The sequence below is a fragment of the Monodelphis domestica genome, chromosome 4 (assembly GCF_027887165.1).
Source record: "Monodelphis domestica isolate mMonDom1 chromosome 4, mMonDom1.pri, whole genome shotgun sequence".
Taxonomy (NCBI): Eukaryota; Metazoa; Chordata; class Mammalia; order Didelphimorphia; family Didelphidae; genus Monodelphis; species Monodelphis domestica.
This window is the reverse complement of record NC_077230.1, coordinates 435,533,114-435,559,759: the sequence shown is the minus strand read 5'-3', so window position 1 is coordinate 435,559,759 and position 26,646 is coordinate 435,533,114. Positions and strand designations below refer to the sequence as shown.

General features: G+C 42.0%; 1 protein-coding gene across 1 annotated transcript; it reads left to right on the top strand.

Annotated features, from left to right (window-relative positions):
• The first annotated feature begins 2,938 nt into the window (after positions 1-2,938).
• On the top strand, positions 2,939-15,164 carry LOC100022130 (zinc finger protein 345-like). Its single transcript, XM_056825744.1, has 5 exons — positions 2,939-4,337; positions 6,045-6,169; positions 7,871-7,997; positions 8,978-9,064; positions 13,659-15,164. Exons 1-5 carry the CDS (start codon positions 3,326-3,328, stop codon positions 14,660-14,662), a joined length of 2,355 nt encoding a protein of 784 aa, XP_056681722.1. The 5' UTR covers positions 2,939-3,325; the 3' UTR covers positions 14,663-15,164.
• The last annotated feature ends 11,482 nt before the right edge of the window (positions 15,165-26,646 follow it).

The window sequence follows — 26,646 nt, the reverse complement described above, 5'->3', positions numbered from 1 at the left end:
CTTTACTCTGCTTGCCTCAGTTTCCTCCCCTGACAAATGAGCTGCAGAAGGACATGGCGAAGCCGCCCAGCCTCTGCCCGGAAAGCCCCAAAAGGAGGGAGTCAGACAGGCCTGAACAGCCTGAGCCCAGCAGCCCCGCAGACAGACACACAGACACCCCCAGACTGTCCTCTGTCCATCAGGGCTCCCAGCCTGGCTCAGTGGCTGCTGCTGCCTTCTGTGGACTCCTTGAGGGCAGGAGGGATTCCTGGACCTCCCCCAGGCCCCAGAAGGGCCTCTGGGCCTCTGGACTGGGGGAGGTGCTGAAGGAGACCCCCAGATCCTCTCTGGACCAGCTTCCATAGAGCCCCCCCACTCTGGCTCTTACTGTCTGGATCTCACCATGGAGGAAACTGAGGCAAAGTGGGAAAGGCCTTGGCCAGGCTCTTCCCCATCCCCCACACTTGATCCTGGGAGCTTGTACCCTGGGGACAAATTGCAGGCTGGACTGGGAGCATGGGCAGTGCCAGGGGAGGGGGGGTTCAGAACCCACCCTTGTGTGTGACAGAAGATGGCAAGGGGCAGAGGAGTGTCTGCACTGGTTTGTCCAGGAGGGGGAGTGAGTATGACTTTCTGGGTGTGTCCCAAGGTTGGAGCTGGAGGCTGGCCAGAGCCTCTCCCCCATCACTGAGGGGGGGTGCCCTGGGCCCCTGGATCAGCTGGAGGAGAGCTGGGGGGCCCTGGAGGGGGCATCCCCCCACCCTGCCCTCCTGCTCAGCCGTACTCTAGTGAGCCACAGCCTGGAAGCGATTGACTATAATAGCTGAAATGAAGCCCAAGTTGGACGTTTTTCTCTGAACAACAGTGTGTAACATGTGATGCCAAACCTAATCCTCCATTGGCTTCCACATCCAGTTGATTTTAGAGCCAGCATTTCAGAGGGAGACTCTATAGAGTTTCCCATAACTATGTCAGAAGGGAGATCCGGTTATTAGCTCCATTTTACAATTAAAGAAACAAGGGTAGTCAGGGGAAGTGACTTGGCCAGGGTCACAGGGCGAGTGTCTCAGGTGGGATTCCAGATAGCCAGGCCCAGGTTTCTATCCACTGTGCTACCAGAAGGAGAGAGAATCTCACTGGACAGAAGTTTGTGCTATGCCAATTGAAGCAGGAAGGTCCGTAGAATCCCAGGCCAGCAGCCCCAAAGCCCCACTGCTTCCTGCATTCTGTCAGCTCCGAGCCTTGGAGGCAGCCACAGCCCCGTTCTGGGAAGGGAGAATGGACGGTGCTGCTCCCTCTCCAGAACTCACTCAAAGTATTCCCTCACAGAGGAGTCGAGCGCCAAGCTGGGGAGACTTTTCCAAGTCCTCTTGTTGATAGCCGGAAATGTATTCTTTAGTCATTCAACAACCTGAGGAGCTCCGAGCTGTCAGGGGGCTTCTTCAGTGGCCTGATGCCAGGCAGTGTGGGAAATGGTCAGTTCACTTGCATGCGTGGCTTCTTCTGTAGAAAACAACCTTTGCAAGGCCTTTCCTGGCACACAGAACTTTCTTCCCAGCAGTGGCCCACGGGCTTCCCCCTCAGAGGAAAGTGTGCAGCCTAGAAGAGCAAGAGAAGCAGGTGAAGACAGAAGCGAGATGAGGAAGTAGCCGGAGCCCTGCACTGAGAGGCGTGTGAGGGCTGTTCTGTACAGGGTGTGTGATGGTCCGCTGGGGTTTCCAGATGGCTTGTCCTGATCGTGCCTAGTGTTGCCCCAAGAGCCAGCAGGGAAGAAAGGCCACCCTTTGTGACACCCTGACAGGGAGCTTAGAGCAGTGGGGAGAGGAGGCTGCAGGGTAACCTTGCAGTGAGGCAGCCTCTCTGGGGTCGCGTCCAGCAGGTCAGCGAGGGTTTGGGCCTGCCTGGGACCATCCGAGGGAATGGAGAGACCTTGGTAGGCCAGACGGCTTTGGTGGTGTGGAAACAATGGGAGGACAGATTGAGAAACCAAAACCCTAGGATGTACTTGGGGAGAAGGGGTGCAAGTTTGAAGGATCACTGCAGGAATCTGCGAATCATTTCATGCCCAGTCATGGTGGTTTGCAATCACTGCACAGAAAAGTCCCTCAGCCCTCAAATGTGCACGTGTGTGTTTTCCCCGGGGGAAATCTATTGGTAACCAATCTGGGCAGTTCTGTACGTGCTCAGGTGCCATGCAGAACCCTTTGACCTCATCATGAACCCCAGAAGGGCCGTGAGAGGACCAAACACTGAATCATACCATTCATTTCCAGAGAGGAGGAGGAGGAGACAAATATGTGCTAGACAATGAAATGATTTGAACATTGAGTAGATGTTCAGCAAATGGGATGGTTTCTTTGGCTCCCAACAGAAAAGAAGAAATTTGGGTCTAATTTTGAAAATTACTGCATGACAGTTAAAACAAGTAACCTTTCTTATTTTAGCTTAGAATAAGACACTTATCAACAATGACTCTGATAGTGAAGCTAAACTAATCGATACAAAATATCTGGAATAGTAACTGAAACTGAAAAAAAAAAGATCAGAAAAATCAACAAGATGCATTTAAAGGAAAGGTTCAAAGGGCAATGGAGAAAGAACTGCTAGTGCCATGGACAGAGCATGATCAGTCCCAGGTTTTGAGTTGTTTCTTTCCAAGGAGGTTGGCCAGGTTGGCCCTTCATTCTAGGCATAGGATCTGAGCTGTGAAGGGTTATGAGAATATGGGGCCAGCCTGTGTCACGGGTGTGTTGTGAGCTTCCCAGTGTTACGGTATGTGAAGGTAACTCTAAAATAAGCCATCTGTATTCAAAGACAGATTTTGCTTACTTAATTTTGAAAATTCTCCTTCTTGATTGGCATAATAGAATAAAAATCAGTTTACTCTCTGCCATAGGAGGAAAGAACTTATTTTTCCATTGTGTGTGTCTACCTTTATGTCATTATTTCTTTTCTTCAGATGCAAAGACCAGGTTAGAAGTAAATGAGCTGACCACAAAGCCGAGCCTTGTTGTGGAAGAATCTGGCCACCATAGTTTCATGAGTGATGTTTCCTGTGACTTCAGTTTGAGAGAAATCTGACTAATCTCAAGGAAGATAAAATCCAGAGTGGTTATGAATTTGATGAAACTGCAAAAGGATTCAGACAACAGTGAGTCCTAAATCATCGTGAGAAAGAGACCTCAGGGAATGACTATACTCAGGATAGTTAATAGCAAGTGCTTTCCTGAACAGGTAGAACTTCTGTAGTCTTATGGGAAACCTCCTGAAATGCAGAAGTATCAGCGTAATATAGGGGAAAGGGACTTCAGACCTCATTAGGCATCAAAAAAGTTATCCTAGGGAAATGATTTCTGAAGATACTAAAGATGGGAAGGTCTTCCCTCAGAATTCTCAGCTTGCTGAACATCAGAGAATCCACACTGGAGAGAATCCTTATGAATGTGATCAGTGTGGAAAGACTTTCAAATTTCACTCTGTACTTAAGAAACATCAGAGAACTCATACTAGAGAGAAACCTTATGAATGTCATCAGTGTTTAAAGACTTTCAGAAGTAGATCGAGGCTTGCTGTACATCAGAGAATCCACACTGGAGAGAGACCCTATGAATGTAATCAGTGTGGAAAGACCTTCAGAGATAGCTCCAATCTTAGTAATCATCAGAGAATCCACACTGGAGAGAAACCTTATGAATGTCATCAATGTGGAAAGGCTTTCAGAAATAGATCCAATCTTACTCATCATCAGAGAATTCATACTGGAGAGAAACCCTATGAATGTAGTTGGTGTGGAAAGACTTTCACTGAGAGAGGCCATCTTGCATCCCATCAGAGAATTCACACAGGAGAGAAACCTTATGAATGTGATCAGTGTGGAAAGACGTTCACAGTTTGCTCTGCTCTTAGGAAACATCAAAGAATCCACACTGGAGAAAAACCTTATGAATGTAAATACTGCGGAAAGGCTTTCACAGACAGGAGCCCTCTTGCTTCGCATCAGAGAATCCACACTGGAGAGAAACCTTATGAATGTCATCAATGTGGAAAGACTTTCAGAACTAGATCCTGTCTTACTCATCATCAGAGAATCCACACTGGAGAGAAACCTCATGAATGTCATCAATGTGGAAAAGCTTTCATAAAGAGCTCCACTTTGAGGCGACATCAAAGAATCCATAATAGAAAAAGTCCTTATAAATGTAAACAATGTGAAAAGATTTTAAAAGGGAGGGACAATCTTGCTGACCATCAGCAAATCCACACCAGAGAGAAACATTTTGAATATGAACACTGTGGAAAGGTTGGCACACAAATCTCCATACTTACTCAACCTAAGAGAATCCACACTGGAGAGCAAGGTAAGATTGGGGGGAAGGGGGTCAAAGAGAGGAAGACTCAGGGATGACTGGCTTGTTGGGTATGACTTGTGGAATTCTAATCCGGTGCAGGATTTTGAAGGACTTGGAGAAAGCCAGAGGGGAAGAAAGGCCATTCTAGAGGCCAAGGTATTCCTCCTGTGGGAGAGCAGGGCTTAGAAAGGAGAGGTGGAAGGAATCCTTAGCTCCTTGCTCTAAGTGTGATGGCTTCTTTCTTTGCGGCTGAATTGTCTGTGACTGCTGGAAGCCAGTCATGCATGTGTGGGTGCCACGTAGATCTGAGGTGGGACTTCTGTTTTCCCTTTGCTTTGGGCCTCATCTTCCCCATCTCACCTTGGCCAGTGTCTACCAGGTGAAATAGAATAATAAACTGAAGAGAACTATTACTTCTTGAAGTAAAGAGGGTAAACTGAGGGGAAACTGTTTATTCAGCAATGACTATAGTCTTCTGGCTGGCTGTAACTAGATAGGGCTGCTAATGGGACCTGAGGCTGCTTATTTGTAGAATAATAATAATAGGTAGAACAGAGAAATGCTGAGTTATGCCACACAGGGATACTGGCACACAGGGAGGCTGGTACACAGAGGACCCTGGGTTTTCCCTGCTGATCCCTACTGATGGCTGATGTATCAATCTATGTCCTAACCTCCTTCCTCCTTCACTCCCTCCCTTAACTAACCCTCTCCACCCAGTTCTTGAAGCCTTTGGCTCCTTCCCTCCCCACTTGAATAAACTATAAAGATATTCTTTTCCTTTCCTTTTTCAAGTCAAGGGGTTTATTGGGATAATAGGATGGGAAACTGAGGTAAGAGGGATGAGGATTTCCCTAATCTAAATGAGATAAAATTGAGGGTTTGGGGAGTCACAAGTGTGACTCTTACAGTTAGGAAGATGGAGGACAGCAGCCCTTTCAAAATCTTTCTTCTTCACAAATTCAGCCTGGCCGGTCTCCTTTCTCAGCTTCAACCCCAGAAAAACAAAGTTCAAAGTCTCTAAGTTTTCTCCTGGCCAGCTCAACTCTCAAATACACCACCAGCCCAAAAGCTTCTCCCCTGGTCATCTTCCACTGCTCAGAGCCAGAGAGACAAAGTCCAAAGCCAAGTCAGCCTCACAAGGATCTTTTAGCTAGGTTCAAACCTCCAGGGAAAGAGAGTGACTTTCAGTCAGTGACAAAGTCACCTGCCCTTGTCAGTTCAAACTGCCAACATTCCGTTGGATCCCTGGTTGTTGCATCTTGGTCCACAAGTACTGCAAAAGCTCTCTCCATTTCTCTATCGCACAGGTAAGCCAGGTATAGGTCTCTTTCCCAGACCTGGCTCCTCAGCCTGTGTCCTGCTTCTGCTAATTATCCAGGTTCCTCATCACCTGTCTGACATCCAGTAGTGCCATTCACACCTTTACCACTGGATCACATTAGCCCACTCTTTATAACTCACCCATAGTATCAGAGGGAGCTTTGAGTTGGGAGTCATTAAGGCTCTGCCGGGTCTCATTCCATCTGGGATCTAAACCTTCTTCAGCCTCTTGGATCTCTATAAGAAAATAGAAGAAGTGAACGAGCCCAAAGATGGGTTTCAGAGGGTAGGAAACCTTCCTTTTCAGACTTCCTGTTCCTCTCCTGTTGCATAGAGTGGTAATAGAGGACCATTGTAGCTCCTCTTGAGACCTAACCCTCTAATTCCCAATAGGCCTGCAAAGAGGAAGTCTCCCCATCTCGGGTATTCTACTCTCTGAAGATAACCAAAGTCTGGCCCAAGGAGAGACCCTGGAGCCAGAGGGAATGGCGCTGGGGACCCCAAGACCCCCGTCTGAGGTGAGTACAATCCATCTCCAGACCTGGCCAACCTCACCCAAGGTGGAATCCCACAGAACTAAGGAAGCTTCATCCAGTTATTAGACTCAGGTCGTTAGGTTGTCCTTTGCAGTGTTGTCATAGAACAGACCTTGTCCCCCAAATCCCTTCCAATCGCCATTTCTTAGGTCAACTCATAAGGCTCCCCTGTGCCTAGCACTGTGCTCCCCTTCTGGGCATGCAGAGGAAGGAAATAAAGACAGTCCCTGCCCTGCAGGAGGGCACAGTCTAATGGGGAGAAACCACATGGGCAGGGGTGTCCAGGGAAGTCCTGAGCAGTGTAGATGGGAACCTTCTGAGAGGGAAGACTCTGACAGTGTCAGAGTCCAGGAAAAGCTTGTTTCAGGAGGTGACTGTTGAGCTGAGATGGAAAGGAAGCCAGGAGGCCCAGGGCAGGTTGGAGGACATTCCAATATGACAGCCAACTAGCAAAAATGGATAGGCCAGATGCAAAAAAGCAAAAACCAGTCTTTGAACAAAAAAGAAAATGTTTATTGGGAGAGCCGTTCTCCGTAAGGGTGGGCTCTGGCAGGAACCAAAGACCTCGGGCCTCGTTATGTAGTTTGCAGAAATGCTGTCAGAAACACAGTTGAAGTTCTTTGACCCAGAATTGGCCCAGGGTTCAGGGTACCATGTTGGTAACTGAGCTCTGCCAAGAAGCATCCTCAGCAGAGGAGGAGCTCAGTCAGCCAATGAGGAATGAGGCCGAGGCTCCAATCCTGGTGGGCTGAGAACAAAACAGAGCAGAAGGAAGGTCACAAATGCACGCTTGATCATGATCACTCACTTGGCCACGGCCATGCCATTGGCTCGAGTAGGTCCTTGGACCATGGCCGTCAGCCTGTGTATTCCCGTGCGGTGAGCCTGGACACGTGCAGGCGTCCTTAGACCAACGACAGCATGAGGATTAGTCTAACAGATGGACTGGACTCGGGGCCTGTGGCCATTGGCTGGGAGGGTGTAACTCGGCCCCGGGTACAGTACAGAATGATTACAGAATGCCGAAGAATGGGATGTCACGTGACGCAGCCCCTGGAAAGGCCCAGGGGGGACGCGGAGGCTCCCTGTGTCTGAGAGGAGGAAGGTGGAGAGAGCCTGGGACAGGGATGGTGGCAGGCTGTGTGGTGTCTGCTGTGAGCCGCCATCCTCGTCACGGGACGCCGGTTCATCCTGATGGGAGAATCGTCCGTGTCCTTGTGTCAGGGCTGCCAGAGAGCAGCCCAAGTGCTGCTGCTTCGGTTCTAAGGTTCGGACTGGCCTGGGACAGCTAAAGTGAGGCAGGACAGGGTGCAGCGAGGCAGTTTGGGAGTACTCAAGACAGGGAGCCCAGCTTGGTAGGTGATGGGCGCTTCGGCCCTTCAGCTCGAGATCACGTCCGTGTGTTCTGCAGTTGTTCCTGGAGTTCTGCAGGGCCTCGGGGAGCCGAGGCCACGGGCTGGGCTTTGCTCCCTGTCTTGGTCGTCCGGCTCCAAAGTGCTTTTCAGAACCTTCCCGTGTGGCCTCAGGCCCCTGCGCTTGGCTGAAGAACCAGAGCACTGTTCTGTCCTGGAGCCAGTGTACAGTATTGATGCTAAGATGGACGATGAGGGTTAAAAGAAAAGAGAGGAAAAGCCACGACATGTGCAGGCTCAGCTCTAAATGCCGTGACTTTTGCCGCTTTAGGGGCCAATAACATTCCAGGATGTGGCTGTGGACTTGACGCAGGAGGAGTGGCGCCTCTTGGACCATTCTCAGAGAGGGCTGTACCTGGAGGTCATGCTGGAGAACGCCCAGAACGTGCTCTCTGTGGGTAAGGACCATTTCCTCTGCTAACGGAATCTGCCACGGAGGGGATGTCTAGAGCCTTTGTCAGTGAGTACAAAGAGAAAAGGGCTGCTCTTTCTCCGGGGCCTCCTGCTGCCTGTGGCCTGAACAGGCTCTTGGAATGAAGTGATGAAAGGCTGGCTCTGTGCTCTGTGGCTCCTGAAGTGGCTCCTTCTCTTTGGGGAGCTTCGGGCCAAGCCTTAAACCAGGGTTACAGATTCCCAGGCTTGGAGCGAACCCCAGAGATCAGCCAGTCTAGCCTCTACCTGGACCTGCATTTTGTCTGCAAATTCTCTGTTCATCTGCAGGCAGCTTTTCCTTGCAGAAGGGCATGGAAGGGAGCCCTGTAGCTACTCAGGCAGTCCCTGCCCCTTGGATGCTCCTAGTCGTGTTTTTCTTTCTGATTCTCATGCAAAGCACCCTTCCATACTGGTCACTGTTGTAAGAGCAAAGTCATGCATAAGCCAAAGGCCCAAATAAAAGCAAAGAGGCTGATGGGAGAGACACCTTCAACAGATCTTTCTCAGGAGGGGAAGAGCATTTACCATCCTGAGTCTTTCAGGATTGTTCCAGATCGTGGCATTGCTGAGAGTAGCCACGTTTCATAGTTAAGGGGACTGAGTCAAAAAAGGGTTAAAGAACTCGCCCGGGGATACCATGCTAACCATGTATGTGAGGCTGGTTTGACCTTGTCTTTCTGGCTCCAGGATCAGAATTCTTTCCCCTGCACTACCAGCTCCTTCTCATTTCTAGGTAATGGAGACTGGAATGTTCCCACCATCCTATGAGAGAGGCAATAACGGTGGAATTTCTCATTCCAAATAGGCTGCATAGTTTCTACTATGGAAACCATCCTTGAGACTCCTGGGAAGCATATTTTGGTCCTTCCTTGCTTGTCCCCTTTCCCTAAAAAGAACAAAATCATCTGTTGTCTTCTTCCTTCTTCCATATGTCCTGGGCTTCCAGCTGCTAGAGAAGATTTGATCTCCCATTTCCAGCAAGAAGCAGCACCATGGATGGCAGATCCAAAAGGTACAAGGAGCTTCTGTCCAGGTGAGTGAGACGAAAGCAAGTGTAGGAGGGGTCTTCTCCAAAGAGGCGTCTGTGTTACAGTGAAGGGAGTGCTCGGCTTGGTGGGTTGGTTGACCTAACTAAGAATTTTCCATTTTATTTCCCACGTTTCAGCAGTGGCCTGTGGAGCAATGAACCTCTGAGCCTCAGTTTGCTCGTCTCTCATAAGGGAGGGGTGTGACTCCATGTTTCCTCCCAGTAACAAACCTATGATCCTTTGAGAAGTCCTTGTTGGGAACTTTGGAGCGTGGAGTTTTCCTGAAAGCATCCAGAAAGGCCTGAAGGCCATTCCTTAGAACCCTTAACTAGGCTTATTCAAGCCAGGAAGCATTTCTGAAGCTTCCACTATATCTATCCCAGTGTGTTAGTAAGCCCCAAGGAGACCGAGAAAGGCAAGGGCCAAGTCCTGTCTCATAGCCTTCCCTGTTTGGTGGGGAAGACCATCTGTAACCAGCTGTGTACAAAACCACCCCGTGCAGGGTACATTGGAGTTCATGCAGAGGAGGAAGGGAATTCGGCTAAGGAGGACTAGAGAAGACCTAGTGTGCTGTGAGGGGTTTGACGTGAGACTGTTCAGGGTTGCCAGGTGAGCCTCGTCAGCCTGAGGGGCAGCCAGAGAAAACCCAAGCAGTCAGGGCATGGAGTGTCCTGGTCAAGAAGGGAGAGGAGACCTGTACCACTGATCCCTGCATGTGTGGAAGGAAGTGAGGGGCAGAGGATTTGTTCTTGGTGACAGGAAGCCAAAGAGTTTGTTGAGGAAACAGTGACATGCTCAGAAGTGCATGTTAGGAAGAGGAATGTGACACCTGGGTGGAAGATTGAGTGGACTGGAGGGAGACTGGGAGTAGTGAGACCCAGAAGGAGGCCCCTGGAATATATCACGCCTGATCGCCAAAAGTGGCAGTGTTGGGAGAGAAGGGGAGGGAGGAGAGAGGTGGTCCGGAAGGAGAATCAGCAGGTCTTTCTGTCCGTTTGGATCTGGATGGATGTGAGGGGATGAGTGGATGATACCTAGGAAGGGAAATGGTTGTCCTCGCTGTCCAGCAGCCCAGCATCTCATAAACAGTGATGGAGGCCTTTGATGAGAAGCAGCTGATCATGAAACTCACTCTTAGGGGAGCACGACAAAAGAGGATGCCTTGGCATGGAAGTACATTAAGCTCCAGAAGGAAAGAAGGGAATAGGACAGAGAATAATGAATGGTTTCAGGAGGAGGTTAGAATTAATGAGGAAAGAGTTAAATAACAATAGCAATAATGATGGTGTTAAGAATAGCATAATATATATATTCTGCTCAGTCACAAGTGATATACCAATATTATGTCATCTTGATGACAACTCTGGCAGGGCTGTGTTGGTATTATTCTCCATTTAGATATAAGGGAAGTAGGGGGAAGCTGGGTTGTTTAGTGAAGTGAGAGTCAGGCACAGAGACAGGAGATCCTAGGTTCAAATCTGGCCTCAGACATTTCCCAGCTGTGTGACCCTGGGCAAGTCACTTAACCCCCATTGCCTAGCCCTTACTACTCTTCTGCATCAGAACCAATACACAGTATTGATTCTAAGGGGGAAGGTAAAGGTTTAAAAAGAAAGGAAGGGAGGGAGAGAGGAGGTCAGGGGGGAGGAAGAAAGAAAGGAAGATAAAAGGATATGAGACAAGCTTTACCTTTTTTGTGATTGTATGAAGATGAAAGGAAGATCTAACCTGAGAAAACATAAGTAATTCTCCTGACATATGTAAGGGGGGGTGAGCCTCTTGGAGAGAAGAAGAGAAGAAACTAGCAGAATACCTTGGAAAGCAGAACCAGACCACATGTCATGTATTTAAGAAAGTGTCTTGTTATACAGATTCTCAAAGCATTATATGGCATTCTATAATACCTTTTGGACTTGGGCTTCCGTAACGGGAAAAAGGGGTTATTTATTAAAAAGTTTGGACTGGATTATATTTAAAATTAGGTTGCCAGGAATTTATATTAATTCCAAAGAAATTTTGCAATTTATTTACAAAATATAGAAAGAGTTTAGTAAGAAAATCAGAGAGAGGTTAGGGTAAGATATCTAGCCTAAGCACTAAGTAATTTACTCCCAGCATGGGCAATACTCTTGCTTGGGCAGGGAGAGTTTTGTTCTTACCCTGAGAGCCCTTGTAGCTGAAGACCTGGGGATACAGGGAGCCTCTCTCAAGAGGATAGGTTTCTCCTGAGGCTAGTTTTTCTCAGAAAATATACAGGAAAGGAGTCGGCCTTTTCACTCACCATGTGTCAGTCCAGAGGAAGAGATTTAAGAACAGCCTCACCAGGAACAGGGTCTCAGGTCCAGTCAGCAGATTCTTTTCCAGTCTCCATCTCAGAACTCCAGAAGAAGCCAAAGTCCAAATTGAACTCCACCCAGGAAGTTGTCACTCCTTTTAAAGACACCTTTTATGTCACTTCCTGTGCCTTCCCCTAATTTTATGTCTACCAATCACAGTTGAAGTTTTGCTTTAGGACTGCCCCAGGGCAATCAGTTTAATTCTGATCACTATAGCACCACTATTGCACACATGGGTGACAGACCTCTCCCACTCAATTGTGAATAGGGTTGTTTACACTTTTGGTGATTAAATCTGAAAATGGGCAGGGGAGTTAATTTAATTTTCACAATCAGGGGAGAGTTAAATTTAATCTTCATTAAAGGGATAATAGAAGCCTAGGCAACAGGAAACGACAGCTGCTGTTTTTGTTTTTGCAAAAATATGTAAACAAAGATGATGCCCACACACATATTGGGAAATGAGGAAACAAATGATGGAGTGGACCTCAGGTTTACTATCCCTGCAAGATTTCCATTTACATTTCTTTTACAAATTTTATTGAATAGAAAGAGCATTTTCAATCAAATTATATTTTGGACAATGTTAGTTGTCCAAACATTACATGATGGAATTAATTCATAATGGATAATTTTTCTCCGAACAATGGTTTGTAGTAGTAGTTGTTCAACACTTGGAAAACCCAAGCTTCAATCTGGTTCTGCATCAGGTGGATTTAATCCTAATAACAATAACTAAAGGACAGACAATTATAACTAGCATTTCTATAGTGTCTGCTCTGTCCTCCATTCCAGCCTAAGTGCTTTACAGAGATGACCACTTTTGATCCTTACAACATTGCTGGAAGATAGATACTGTTATTATCCACATGTTACAATTTAGGAAACAGAGGCACTCACAGGTTTAGTGACTTGCTCAGGGTCATAGTGCTAGTATCTAAGGTATAATTTGAACTTTATTCTTCCAAAAGGCTAGATTTAGTTCTCTATCTGACATGCTACCAAATATATACACAATTCTCACTTTATGTAAATTTTCATTATACAAATCCATTGGAAATTGTCAGCAGGGTCCTAGGACAGTAGCCTGAGGATCCTCTTGTTTCAGGCAGTAAAACAATTTAATCTGCAGGTAATAGAACCTTGGAAATGGCATGTCAAAAAGAGGAGGTCTCCAGAATGGTCCACTTCTGTTAAGTGAGAAATAACTGTATTTTGATTGAGAATCAAAAGAGTGAAAATGTTCTCTCACACATGGATGAAGCAGAAAGTGGTGGGAGAATTTTATAAGCTCTCTTGTTGAGAGATGGAAAAAAATAGTGTGTTCATTGGTAGAGTTCGATTACATACATGGCCTTTTTAAAAAAAAATCCCTACATAAAGTTATCTTTTAAGAAATAACTTTTGAGACATAATTTTTTTTCTTACTAATAGCACAAGAGCTACACTCAAAACAAACTCTGGAATGACAACCTCAGTTGCCAACCAGCTCCTGGTAGATGGGAGTGGTACAGCACTCCTCTGTTTGCACTCTTGCCTCCAGGTTCCCTTAACCCCATGAAATTAAACTCTCTGGCTGCCTTTCAAGTTTTGTTTAGTGGGGTCTCTCCCTCACTTGTCCTGTTTTCACTCCTGTCCTTTTGAAGTGCCTCTAAAGATAGTGTATCTGCACTAAAGGGCATAATATTTTTGGATATGAGTAGAAAGGAAGAAACTTTAATATAACATTGAAAATTATTGCATGTCAGTTAAAGAGTAAACTTGTTTCTCAGCTGACCATATGAAATTGAGCAAGAATGACCATGTGATAGGAAATCAAAACTGAGATCAGAAGACTACTTGAGAGTGACAAAATTATAAGTATAATCAAGATGCATTGAAAGGAAAGAAAGAAAGGGCAATGTTACATGCTGTGGACAGTGCATGCTCAGGTTTGGGTTGTAGTCTAGTTTCAAGGAGTTTGGTTGCGACTATTCTCCATTTTGAGCTCTTGTCCTGAGTTATGAAGGGTGATGAGAACCCTAGGCCTCCCTAATGTGCTCTAAGTTTCCAATATTACTGTATGTGAAGGTATTTCTAAAACCAACAGTGTTTCACATGTGACCAAATGGTGTTATCCAAGGACTAGTCCTGCTTGTATAAGTTTTAAAAGTATTTTTTTCCTGGAGAAATGGAATAAAAATCAGTTGACTTTCTGCCATCAGAGGAAAGAACTATTTCTGTGTGTGTGTTTCTGTGTTTATATCATTATCTATTTCTTCAGATGCAGAGACCAGTTTTGAAATGAATGAGATGTCTACAAAGCCGAGTCATTTTGTGGAAGGACCTCGCCCCCAAAGATGCATGAATGAGGTTCCCTGTGACTTAATCTTCAGAGGAATCTGTGATTCTGATATCAAGGTAGAAAAGAATTCAAACAATGGCTGTGAATTTGATGAAACTGCAACAAAATCCAGACAATATTCAGTCCAAAATCAGTATAAGAAAATTACTTCAAGGAATGACTCTTTTCAGGATAGTGAATATAGCAAATACTTTCCTGAAGAAGTAGAACTTCTCCAGGCCCATGGGAAACCTGAAATGCACATTTATCAAGGTAATTTAGAGGAAGTGGCCTTCAGCTGGAATTCACACCTTCTTAGACATCCTCAAAGTAATAATGGAGAGATGCTTTCTATGAGTAATAAAGGTGGGAAGGTCTTCAGTCAGAACTCTGAGCTCGCTAGCAATCAGAGAATCCACACTGTAGAGAGACCTTATGAATGTAAACAATGTGGAAAGGCTTTCACAGTGAAGGGCCATCTTGCTGCACATCAGAGAATCCACACTGGAGAAAAACCTTTTCAATGCAATCAGTGTGGAAAGACTTTCACACAGAAGGGCAGTCTTACCAAACATCAAAGACTCCACACTGGAGAGAAACGTTATGAATGTACACACTGTGGAAAGGCTTTCACCAGGAAGGACAGTCTTGTTTCCCATCAGAGAATCCACACTGGAGAGAAACCTTATGAATGTAAACACTGTGGAATGGCTTTCGCACAGAGCTCCAGTCTTGCTGAACATCATAGAATCCATACTGGAGAGAAACCTTATGAATGTAAACACTGTGGAATGGCTTTTACACAGAGGGGCCATCTTGCTGAACATCAGAGATTTCACACTGGAGAAAAACATTATGAATGTAAACAATGTGGAAAGGCTTTTGCCCAGAACTTCTGGTGTTGCTGCACATCAGAAAATTCACAGTGGACAGAAACACTATGAATGGAAGTGGAAAAGCTTTCACATGTGGTACTGTCTAACTAAATATCAGAGTAGCCACAGTGGAGAAACTATGAATATAATGAAAGGAGAAAATGCTTTCATAAATAACTCCACATTTTCTAAACCTCAGATATTTCTAACTGGAGAGAAACCTCAGGGTCTTAACTGAGGCTGTGATTTTAGTTGCTATTCTTAGCTTATTTAACAAGAGAATCCATACTGGAGAGAAACTTTAGGCATATGTTTATTGTGGCAAAACCTTCAGACAACCATCATTTGTTATTCTCAATCCAAGAATTCGTATTGGATAGAAATCTTTATCCCTGTTGTGAATAAGAAAAGGAATTCAAATGGAGTTCAGATTTGTTCAGTATCAGAAAATGCCTCTAAGGACCTTCACATATGGAGTCCATGTGCAATGGCTTCAGCCACAGTTCATCTCTTTACTTTTTATTAAAGAATTCCTAGAGCAGAGAAACTTAATAAATGTGCTCAATGACAATGTTTGTTTGTTTGTTTGTTTGTTTGTTTTGGGAAGAGGGAGATCACTATGAATTAGGCAAGTGCAAGTTAAAATAATTCTGAGGTACCATCCCACACCTATCATATTGGCTATTATGACAGAAAAGGGAAATGACAAATATTGGAAAATTTAGATTTCAGTGAGGTCTTTGGGGAGTTGTGAAGGGATTCAGCCATTCTGGAGAGGAATTTGGAACTATTCCCAAAGTGTTATTAAACAGTTCTTACCCTTTCACCCAGAAAATGCCATTACTAGGTCTGCCTCCCAAAGAGATAAAGAACAAAAGACTTAAAGCAGCTCTTTTTATGGTGGTTAAGAATTGGAAAGTGGGGGGGGGGGGATCAATTAGAGAATTCCTGTATACATTGTTGAATATGATTGTAATAGAATACTCTTGTGATTAGGGATGAGCTTAGAAAAAATTGGAAAGACTTACATGAACCAATGCACTGGGAAGTAAGCAGAACCAGGAGAACATTGCACAGAGTGACAGCATCATTGTATGATAAATAACTGAATTGTTTATTCCTAGCAACACTAAGATCCATAATAATTTCAAGTGACATAATAAAAAGTGCCAACTTCCAGAGAAAATAGTGATTGAATCTGAATTTAAAAATTTTCTCACTTAATTTTTTTGCTCCAAGTTTCTTTTCACAAAAGTATTAATATGGAACAAGGTTTTACAAGATTGCATGTATGCAATGTCTATAGGAGATTGCTTATTTTCTCTTGGGTAGGGAGGAGAGAAAATTAGACTCATGATCTTTTTCAGTGTAGGATTTTTTTTTTTTACATAGAATTGTGATAGGAAAGTATGAGATGGGGTTATGGGGGAGGAGTGGTACAATCAGTAGAGAACAAGATTCTTAATGAAATGAAGGGATCGACAAGCAATGGATTTAGGAAGTGCTTCTTCCGGACCTTATACTTGGCTACACATTTGACACATGGTGTTAAGAGATAAAACTCAGTATTTCACAAGGGAAGGTCTCATGGTGCAGCAAAGAATTCATTACTTCTCCCCAAAGGGATCTTGTTAAACACCCTCAATTTCATACTGTGCATAAAATTGCTGTAATGATGGGACTTTTTCTTTGAAATCTCAAGTTTTGTTATTCTTCACTATTTCATGGCACTCAACTGTAACGATTTCTTCAGCAATTCCCTGTTAACTACCTGAGGAAGCCAACAATTTGGGATATGTAACCTCTCTTACTGTGATGATCAACCTCTTTGTAACCCGCCTCCTGGCTGAGTGGTATTAGATTCTATCAGATATAGAACAAAAAGGCCTTTTGGAGAAATGGTGTAGGATTGTTTTCCTTGACTGTGTGCTTTTGTTAGAATATTTGTTGGTTGATTATTTTCAGCCTTGGGAGGTGATAGAAATAGGATTGTCTTATCCCTATCACTCCACACCCCTAAATAATAAAGATCAAAACTGATACATTACAATCGTATGTACAAGAAAACAGCGAGAATGAGAACAACTTTGAAAGTACCAGGTTGAATTTTTTTACTCAAATAGCAAGTCAGCAGCTTGGTGGCTCAGACTTGAAGTCAGAAGGATTTTGGATCAAATTGGCCTCACACTTCCTGTCTGTGTGACCCTGGGCAAGTCACTTAATCTCCATTGTCTAGCCCTTACTGTCCTTCTGTCTTAGAACCAATTAGATACAATTAGATACAATTAGAACCAATTAGATACAATTGATTCAATAGAATCAATTGTAAGATAGGAAGGTAAGGGTTGAAAAAAAGAAAGACAAACTGCATATTAGAGCTCATTTTGTATACAATCTTTTTCTATTTCATGTTGAATATAAATATATTTTATATCGTGTTTATGATTTCAAATTTAAATTGAATACTAGTGGTCTTTTTGTCATTTCCATCCATTTTGAAATCATGACCAGAAATTGCAAATATTTCCATATGACTTCCTCTTTTTTACCAGTGCTTTGGAGCATTTTTTCATGTGTCATTTCTGGTTTTCAGGGCTTTGTGAAACCACCTGTCCTTTCAACTCTTATCTGTTGGCAATGGCTCCTGGTGCATATACATGTCCCCTCTATGGGATATAAATAACCTTTCTTTGTCATTTTTTCATTTGATGTTTGAAATATTCATCACTCTACAATTTCTCTTCAAATTTAATCTTTATTGATTATATCCAAATATTTCAATTTTATTTTTTATTATTTCATTTTATTGTTTTATTAAGAAAATTTTTCCATGGTTCCATGATTCATATTCTTTCCCTCCCCTCCCCCCAACCCCTTCCTATAGCCAGTGCACAATTCCACCAGGTTTTACCACTGATCAAAACCTATTTCCATATTATTGATAATTACACTAGGGTGATCTTTTGGAGTCTAGGTCCCCACTCATATCCCCATAAACCCATGTGATCAAGCAGTTGTTTTTACTTCTGTATTTCTGATCCCACGGTTCTTTCTCTGGATGTGCATAGTGCAAACTTTTAGATTTTAGCTAATTAGAATGATTTTTTTTTATCTTTTTCTTGACTCAAGAATTCTCCTAGCCACAGTTGTGACAAGTGTCACACTGAGTGTTTTTTTCTATTTTATTTTATTTTTTAAATGTTTTTCTATTTAAAAAAAATTTCATCAGAAAAAATTCAATGACATCTCTCATCCACCTCAAATTGAGAAAGGAAAACAATCCTCCCATTACAAAAGTAAATAATCAAATATAATATTCCCAGATTGTCCTGTTTTCAAAAATATTGGTAAAAGTTCTAGGTGAGGTTGAGAAATATGTATATTCTTGAGCAGTTCCCCTTTAGAAGAGGCCATAAGTCATTTAGCTCTAGTCTGGCATATTGTTCAGGTCTATTTTTGTTTCTACTTGTCTTTTGGGGACACATCCAAAATTGAGAGAGAGACATTAGGTTGTAGACTTTAATACTGATATTGATTGGGCATCTGTGATTCTTTTCAATGCCATGTAGTTTCCTTCCTTATCTCTTCTGAAGTTTTTTGATGCTTGTTTTTGCTTATTCTGATAGCATGATTGCAACTCCTTTTACAAATTCATTTAACAAGTAGCACTTTTCCCCCTGTATATCATTTTTATTGTTTGTTTTTAAAATATGTTTAATGTAAGCAATAGACTATAGTTTTCTTATGTAATCTATCGCTCCTTGTTTTTTCATTTTGCTTTTTTATTTAAAGTTAGGAATTAAGTTTATGTCTCCCTCTCCTCATTAAACTTTTCCTTAGATTCAGATTTTGTGAAATTGATGGCTATTTTGTAGTTAAGGATTTTGTTAATCATAATAGTAACCATTATCATCAAACTTTCCTATTGTAACTAAGCTTTAAGGCTTTTAAGGTTTAGAATACTACTGTGCAAGTCTAATGGTTAACCCTCAATTAGTGAGCAACACAAGATGTCAGTTAAGAAAGATAACAGAGGAAGAGTTCATGTGATTACCAGATGTATTCCCTGTGCTGGGCTCCATTGGTACCAAGAGCAGTAAATAAGCATCTGGAAAACGTTACAAAAGGATGACTAAGTCTTTGTGTCCCCTGCATAGTTCCATGAACTCTGGAAAGTCCCAGTCCAGGAGGGCACCATGGGGTGGGTGAGTTCTTCCAAAAGGATGTTGGCCTAATTTGGATTTTTCCGGTCATTGTGGTGGATGAAGACTCATGGACAGATGGTTAGATGGTATAATTAAGAATCAGTCACGGAGAGGATTGTAGGAAGATGGCAGAGAAGGACGTAGCAGTACTTCATTCTCCAAACTCCCCCATAAATGATAAAAAAATAACACTAAAATGTCAAAAATAGATTCGAATTGGGAGAGAAGCAAAGGACAACTTGAAAGGAAGATTCCTGGCCTCCATCACACCTGCCTGAAGCATGAAGCACACTCTTTAACACCTGGAAACATGCAGTTGAATGGAATGGCAAGCCCGGGCACAGGGTGGTTTGCCTCGCCGCCGTGTCTGATTTGGAAGCCTACACTCCAGGGGCAGATGCCAGCAGTCAGTAGGCAACAAGCTCTGCAACAACTGTGTGGGTTTCCCCCTCAGTGCCAGAGATCCCCACCCAACCACAACTAGTGGGAGTTGGTCACTGACCGAGTAAGGGCTTCCAGGGTCAGGTCCAGGCCAGACGCTACTCCATCCCAGGCTGGAGCTTCAGGAGATGAAGGGTGAGGAGGGGGGTGCAGTTGCTGAGTCTGTGAGGACTCTGCTGGCTGTGGTCACCCCCGAGAAAGTGTAGTCTCTGGCTACCATTCCAGGGGGAGGCAAGCTGGGGATTGAAGTCCAGGGTTCAAATCTCCATTTTTACATGACTCATTAAAAATTAGAATTGAGGGGGCAGCTGAGTAGCTCAGTGGATGGAGAGCCAGGCCTAGAGATGGGAGGTTCTAGGTTCAAAGCTGACCTCAGACACTTCCCAGCTGTGTGACCCTGGGCAAGTCACTTAACCTCCATTGCCTAGCCCTTACCACTCTTCTGCCTTGGAACCAATACACAGTATTGACTCCAAGACAGAAGGTAAGGGTTTAAAAAAAATTAGAATTGATATATGATTTGGGATTTTGATTTTAAAAGAATATTCACAAAATTAATACTATTGAAATGGATTTGAGTGATAGTATATATATAACCCAGTGAAATTGCTTGTCAACTCTGGAAAGGGGGAAGGGAACAAGAATCTTGTAAACATGGGAAAAAATTAAAATAATTAGAAACAAGGAGAAGTTAATGGCTTTGCAAAGTAGTGAGAAATATTAAAGAAAAATTAAAAGAATAAAAAAGTAGAAGAGAATAAGAACCATCTTATAAAAATAATTGATAGACAGTATAAGGATAGACAGTATAAGAATTGTTAGACTACCTGAGTTATGATAAAAAAAAAAAATAGACCCTGTACTCCAAGAAATTCTTACGGAAGATTGCAGAGAAGTTTTGGAACTAGAGGATAAAATAGAAATTGAAAGAATCCACCAATCACTACTGGAAAGAGACTCCAAGAAGAAAATGCATGGGAATATCATTGCTAAGTTCTATAGCTCCCAGGTTAAGGAAAAAATACTATGAGCAACAAGAAAAAAGGCAATTTAAATACTGTGATGCTACAGTTGGAATGTCACAAGATTTCAATATTAAAAGAATGAAGCACACGGAACACAAGAGCAAAGCGGCTGGTTTACAGCCAAGAATAACATTCGGCAAAGCTAAGCATAATTACACTAGATAAAAAACAAATATTTAATGAACTAAAGGAATTTCAAGTATTTGATCTACCAGAATTATAAAAAGGTAAACATGGAAGACATTATGGGGGATTCAAAAAAGGAAAATGATTTACTTAGGTGGAAATTGTTATCTAAAATCCTTAAGACTGATATCAGCACTTGGATAGCTTGAATATGTTGTGAATAAAAATTAATCTTGGAGACTTTATACTAAATGTATTAATATTTATTAGTGAAGAGGAAGAAAGATTCCAGCCTTTCTAGCTTAAAGTAAGTCCCCCACTGAGTTACTTCTGCTCCATCAGGTCCAAGGTTCTCCATGGGCCCTGGTCTGTTTCACAAGTAGGGATCAGGGGGCCCAGCTACCCACATGGTTGGGCCAGACAAATTAAGGCCAACCAAAGGGATGAGAGCCAAAGACGTAGTGGTCCTACCTCTCTGCTTGCCAATGATGGTTACATAGAGAAGCCAAGATGGCTTGAGAGAGAGGGCTGGCTCAAAGGAATGGCAGACCAAGAGAGACCTGGTTTCTAAAGGAAAGGCTCATAGGGGATGAATTACAAAGACTACCTATCAGGTATCTGATCTAGGGAAATCAAGGTGCAAACTGAAGATCGTCTCATCTCTTCCACTGTGGAGACCTGGGAAGGTCCTAGAGCAGGTGGGACAGGTAAGGCATCTTGGGTAATAGAAGAGATTCATGATGTTGGGATTGTTCTATGCTCCTGACAAACTGTCACTTGGGCTGTGGCAAGGGAGGCAACAGAAAAAATGGACAGGATGGTTGACCCAACTCCCACTCTTTAGTCCATCATATTGTAGAAGTGTAAAGATTAAAATTTAGGGGAGACTGAGGCAGGTAGAAATTAGTTTCTCTCTGCAAGGAGTATTATATTTTATGAGGTTTATTAAAGTTAAGGATTAAAGAAAATACAGGATAAGAAAAACACGTGCCTAGGCCAGAGAGGCCTAGACAAGATAATCTCACATCATGGAAGAGCCCCATCTGCTCCAAAATGGAAGTCCAAAAGAGAGAGACCCAAAAGCTTTTGCAATCAGGTTAAATACCTTCTCGATGTCCGCCCACCTGAGAATTTCCGTGAGATTACAAAGCATTTTGGGGAAGTGGAGCAAGGAATTGTGGGGATTGAAGTCCAGAGTTCAAGTCCAATTTTACAGAAGTTAAAATCTAATGTGGGTGTCTGATCTGAGAGCGTTTTCTCCTGTGGTCATCTGGTCCTTTTGGAAATCTTCTCTGGCTTTTGGGGGATGTGCTGGCTTCCCAAAGCAGTTTCTCTGGTAAATCTGCTTCCCTGGTTCAGATGGACGTTTGCTAAAGTTTTTTACAGAATAGATCTCCAAACAATTTAATACGGGCACTTCAATTTTGCTTTTCCAGTTATGAGGTTGACTAGCTCAAGCTGTATAACCCGGTAGCTCCAATGTGTCCCAATCTTGGTCTGTGGGGTAGATTTACCACTGATCACATATCATGATCACAGAAAGTTGCCACAAAAGGAAAACTTGGGACATGGCTAGAATAAGGGGAAGCTGGTCCCTGGTCTTAGGTCAAGTCCAGGCAAGTGCATTGACAAAAATTCTAGATCCCAGTTTAGAAATGGCTAGGGAGGAATCGTTTCCATTCAAGAGGAGATGCCATTTTAGGGAAGTCAAGGCATGGAGGCCCACTCCTATTCATAAAAAGAATTGCTTCTCCTTTGAGACAAAATGTCATCTGCATTTCATAGATGTCGCCCCTGTAGGGCTGCTGGCACCAGGAATCTTTGTCTTAATAGCAAGTCCTGATAATCATACCTGGAATTGGGCTTGGAATAATATCAACTTTGGTTCCATAAGAGTTAACCATGAATGTCAAATTCAAATAATTCTTGTTCTGAGTGGACTCAGTTACCAGGACTGAAAATATTATAGTGTGACCCCTTCGATCAATCTCTGTAATGAAGATAAACCTAAAACTCTTCAAATCAAGAAGGTAGCTTAAGTTCAACCCCCCAAATTCAAATTTATTCCACTTCAACGTTCTGAAATAGAAATTTTATTCAATCAATTCTCACCCCCACCCTTAGGAGTAGAGATAGATAAAATAATCTTCATATAAAATCATAGGAGAATGTATATTTTACTTCTCTTGTACAAATGAGTTGTCTACAGTAAAACACCACCACAGGACATTCCACAACCAGGGATTCATTAAACTATCACAGGATAACTTGCACTGGTTAGTATGCTTTTCCCTGAGAGGAAGAGAGACATGATTACAACAGAGTCAGAATTGGGAAGCTAGGGTTAAGCTCGAGGACATAGAGTGACTCACAAAATGTATCTCGGGACAGAATATCACTAGCTTTGTTTGGCTTTATATCGACAATTAATCAAAATGTCCAAGATTTGGGGGGGAGGGGGATTTCCTCCCTTAGTTTGCTTCTGAGATACATGGTGGAGGTAGCTGGGTAGCTCAGTGAAGTGAGAGTCAGTCACAGAGACAGGAGGTCCAAGGTTCAAATGTGGCCTCAGACACTTCCCAGGTGTGTGACCCTGGGCAAGTCACTTAACCCCCATTTCCTACCCCTTACCACTCTTCTGCCTTGGAGCCAATACACAGTATTGATTCTGAAGTGGAAGATGAAGGTTTTAGAAAAACAAAAACAGAATGGACTCTATTATGACAATTTAAAATATTCCCTCACTAAGGTAGGAGCATGCAAGCATACAATATCCAGTCAAAATTCAACATGGAGACTCATCTTCTATGTTTATTGCAATGTATATATTTGTCCTTATTAACAGAATTTGCTATATGAGAAGGGGAAAATGAGGGAACTAGAAGCATCAATAATGTCCTTCAGTTGTGTTTAATTCCAGGTGTGGGTTATAATCAGTTTTTCTTCACTCTCTACTTACAGAGAAAGGCTCATCACAGCCTGGTTCAGATATACTTAGGTGGGAAATTGTCTTTGTTTATCAGGTTTGGGGAACTAAGTCAAGAGACAATTACCTTCCCCTTTGTAAAGTCTCTCAGCAATGCCAGAAACAAACATCTACCTAAAGCAGTCTTCAAACTCAGGAGCACATGGCATTCCCCTTGAGGGTGAGACAAGTGGCTTCATGAGAGCAGATACTTATACCTGGAATCACAACTTCAAACAGTAGCAGATTAAAGTCCCCCAAAGTCTTTTCTGCAAACAGAAATTTTCACCAATTACAAAAGCATTTCATAGAGAGAAATAGAAAAATTTCAAATTTCTTTTAAGTGCTTTTCATTTATTTTATTTGAATTATTTTTTTCATGGTTACATGATTCATTTTTTTCTCCCTCTCTTCTTTCTTCCCCCCTCCCAGAGGTGACAAGCAATTCCACTGGTTTAAACATGTGTTATCACATATTATTCATTTTTGTAATAGAATAATCTTATATTCCAAAACCTCAAATCCTATACCCATATAAAGAAGTGATAAATCATGTTTTTCTTCTGCATTTCTGCTCCCACAGTTCTTCCTCTGGATGTGGATACATTCTTTCTCATAAGTCCCTCAGGATTGTCCTGGGTCATTGCACTGCTGCAAGTGGCAAAGTTGATTACATTTAATCCTCCCACAGTGTTTCAGTCTCTATGTAAATTGTTCTCCTGGTTCTGGTCATTTCACTCCACATCAGTTCAGGGAGGTCTTTCCAGTTCATATAGAAATCAAGCAATTCATCATTCCTTACAGCACAATCGTATTCCATCACCATCAGATACCACAATTTATTCAGTCATTCCCCTATTATGGGACACCTCCTCATTTTCCAGTTTTTTGCCACCACAAAGAGCAGAACTGTGAATACTTTTGTACAGGTTTTTTATTATCTCTTTGGGATACAAACCTAGTAGTGGTATTGCTGGATCAAAGGGCAGGCATTCTTTTAAAGCCTTTTGTGCATAATTCCCAAATTACCTTCCAGAATGGTTGGATCAATTCACAACTCTACCAGCAATGCATTTCTGTTCCAATTTTGTCACATTCACTCCAACATTTATTATTTTCCTTTACTGTCATATTGGCCAATCTGCTAGTTGTGAGGTGAGAGTTGTTTTTATCTGCATTTCTCTAATCAGGAGGGATTTAGAACATTTTTTCATGTGATTATTGATAGTTTTGATTTCTTCATCAGAGAACTGCCATTTCGTATCCCTTGACCATTTGGCAAATTGGAGAATGGCTTGATTCCTTGTACATTTGACTTAGTTCCTTATAAAACTGAGAAATTAGACATTTGTCAGAGATCTCTGTTATAAAAGTTTTTTCCCAGTTTTTTGCTTTCCTTCTAATTTTGATTGCATTGGTTTTACTTTTTAATTTAATGTAATCAAAATTATTTATTTTACATCTTGTCATGTTCTCTGTCTCTGGCTTGGTCTTAAATTCTTTCCTCTCCCATAGATCTGACTGGTATACTATTCTATGTTCACCAAATTTACTTATAATTTCCTTCTTTATATTTGTCATTTACCCATTTTGAATTTTTCTTGGTATAGGGTATGAGATGTTGATCTAAACTTATTTTTTCCCATACTATTTTCCAATTTTCCCAGGAGTTTTTATCAAATACTGGGGGATCTTTGGGCTTATTGAACACTAACTTGCTGAGGTCATTTACCCCAAGTTTATTCCACTGATCCACCCTTCTATCTCTGAGCCAGTGTCAGATTATTTTGATGATCACTGCTTTGTACTACAGTTTTAAGAACTGGTATTACTAGGCCACCATTCTACGTGGGTTTTTTTTTTCAATAAGTTCCCTTGATGTTCTTCTAGATCAACTTTATTATAATTTCTTCTAATTCTATAAAAAAGTTTCTTGGTAATTTGATAGGTATGGCACTGAATAAATAAATTAATTTAGGTAGGATTGTCAGTTTTATTATATTGCCTCATCCTCACCATGTACAATTAATGTCTTTCCAATTGTTTAGATCTGGTTTTATTTGTGTGAAAAGTCTTTTATAGTTGTGTTCATATGATTACCGAGTTTGTCTTGGAAAATAGATTCCCAGTTATTTCATATTGTCTAGTGATTTTAAATGGAGTTTCTCTTTCTAACTCTTGCTGCTGGGATGTGTTGGAAATATATAGAAATGCTGATGATTTATGTGGGTTTCTTATCCTACAACTTTGCTAAAGTTGTTGATTATTTCTACCAGCTTTTTGGTTGATTCTCTAGGATTCTTTAAGTAGATCATCATATCGTCTGCAAAGAGTGATAGCTTGATCTCCTCATTGCCTACTTTGATCCCTTCAATTTCTTTTTCTTCTCTAATTGCTCCAGCTAGCATTTCTAGTATAATATTAAATAATAGTTGTGATTATGGGTATCCTTGCTTCACTCCTCATCTTATTGGGAAGGCTTCTAACTTATCCACATTGCAAATTATATTTGTTGATGGTTTTAAATAAATACTGATTATTTTGAGGAAAATCCCTTTTATTCCTATATTATTGTTTATAATATATTTTATATTCTTATATTCTTATTTTATTTCTGTAGTTTTATTTATATTTTTATTTCTAGTGTCTTTGATAGGAATGGGTGTTGTATTTTGTCAGGGTTTTTTTTGCATAATTTGAGATAATCATATGATTTCTATTAGTTTGGTTATTGATATGGTCAATTATGTGGATGGTTTTCCTAATATTAAAACATCCTTACATTCCTAGTATAAATCCTACTTGGTTATAGTGAATCCTTCAGATAACTCACTGCAGTCTCTTTGCTAATATTTTATTTAAGATTTTTGCATCTGTGTTCATTAGGGAGATTGGTCTGTAGTTTTCTTTCTCTGTTTTTGGTCTGCCTGGCTTTGGAATCAGTACCATATTTTGTGTCATAAAAGAAATTTGGTAAAGCTCCTTCTTTCCTTATTTTGCCAAATAGTTTGTATAGTATTGGGATTAGTTGTTCTTTAAATGTTTGATAGAATTCACTTGTGAATCCATCAGTCCCTGGGGATTTTTTCTTAGGGAGTTCCTTGATGACTTGTTCAATTTCTTTTTCTGATATAGGGTTATTTAAGTATTCTATTTCCTCTTTTGTTAATCTAGGCAATTCAAATTTTTGTAAATATTCGTCCGTTTCACCTAGATTGTCATATTTATTTTTTTGATTGATCACTTAGACTGACAGTCCTTGATTCTCTGTATTCCTTAAGATAGAAATAC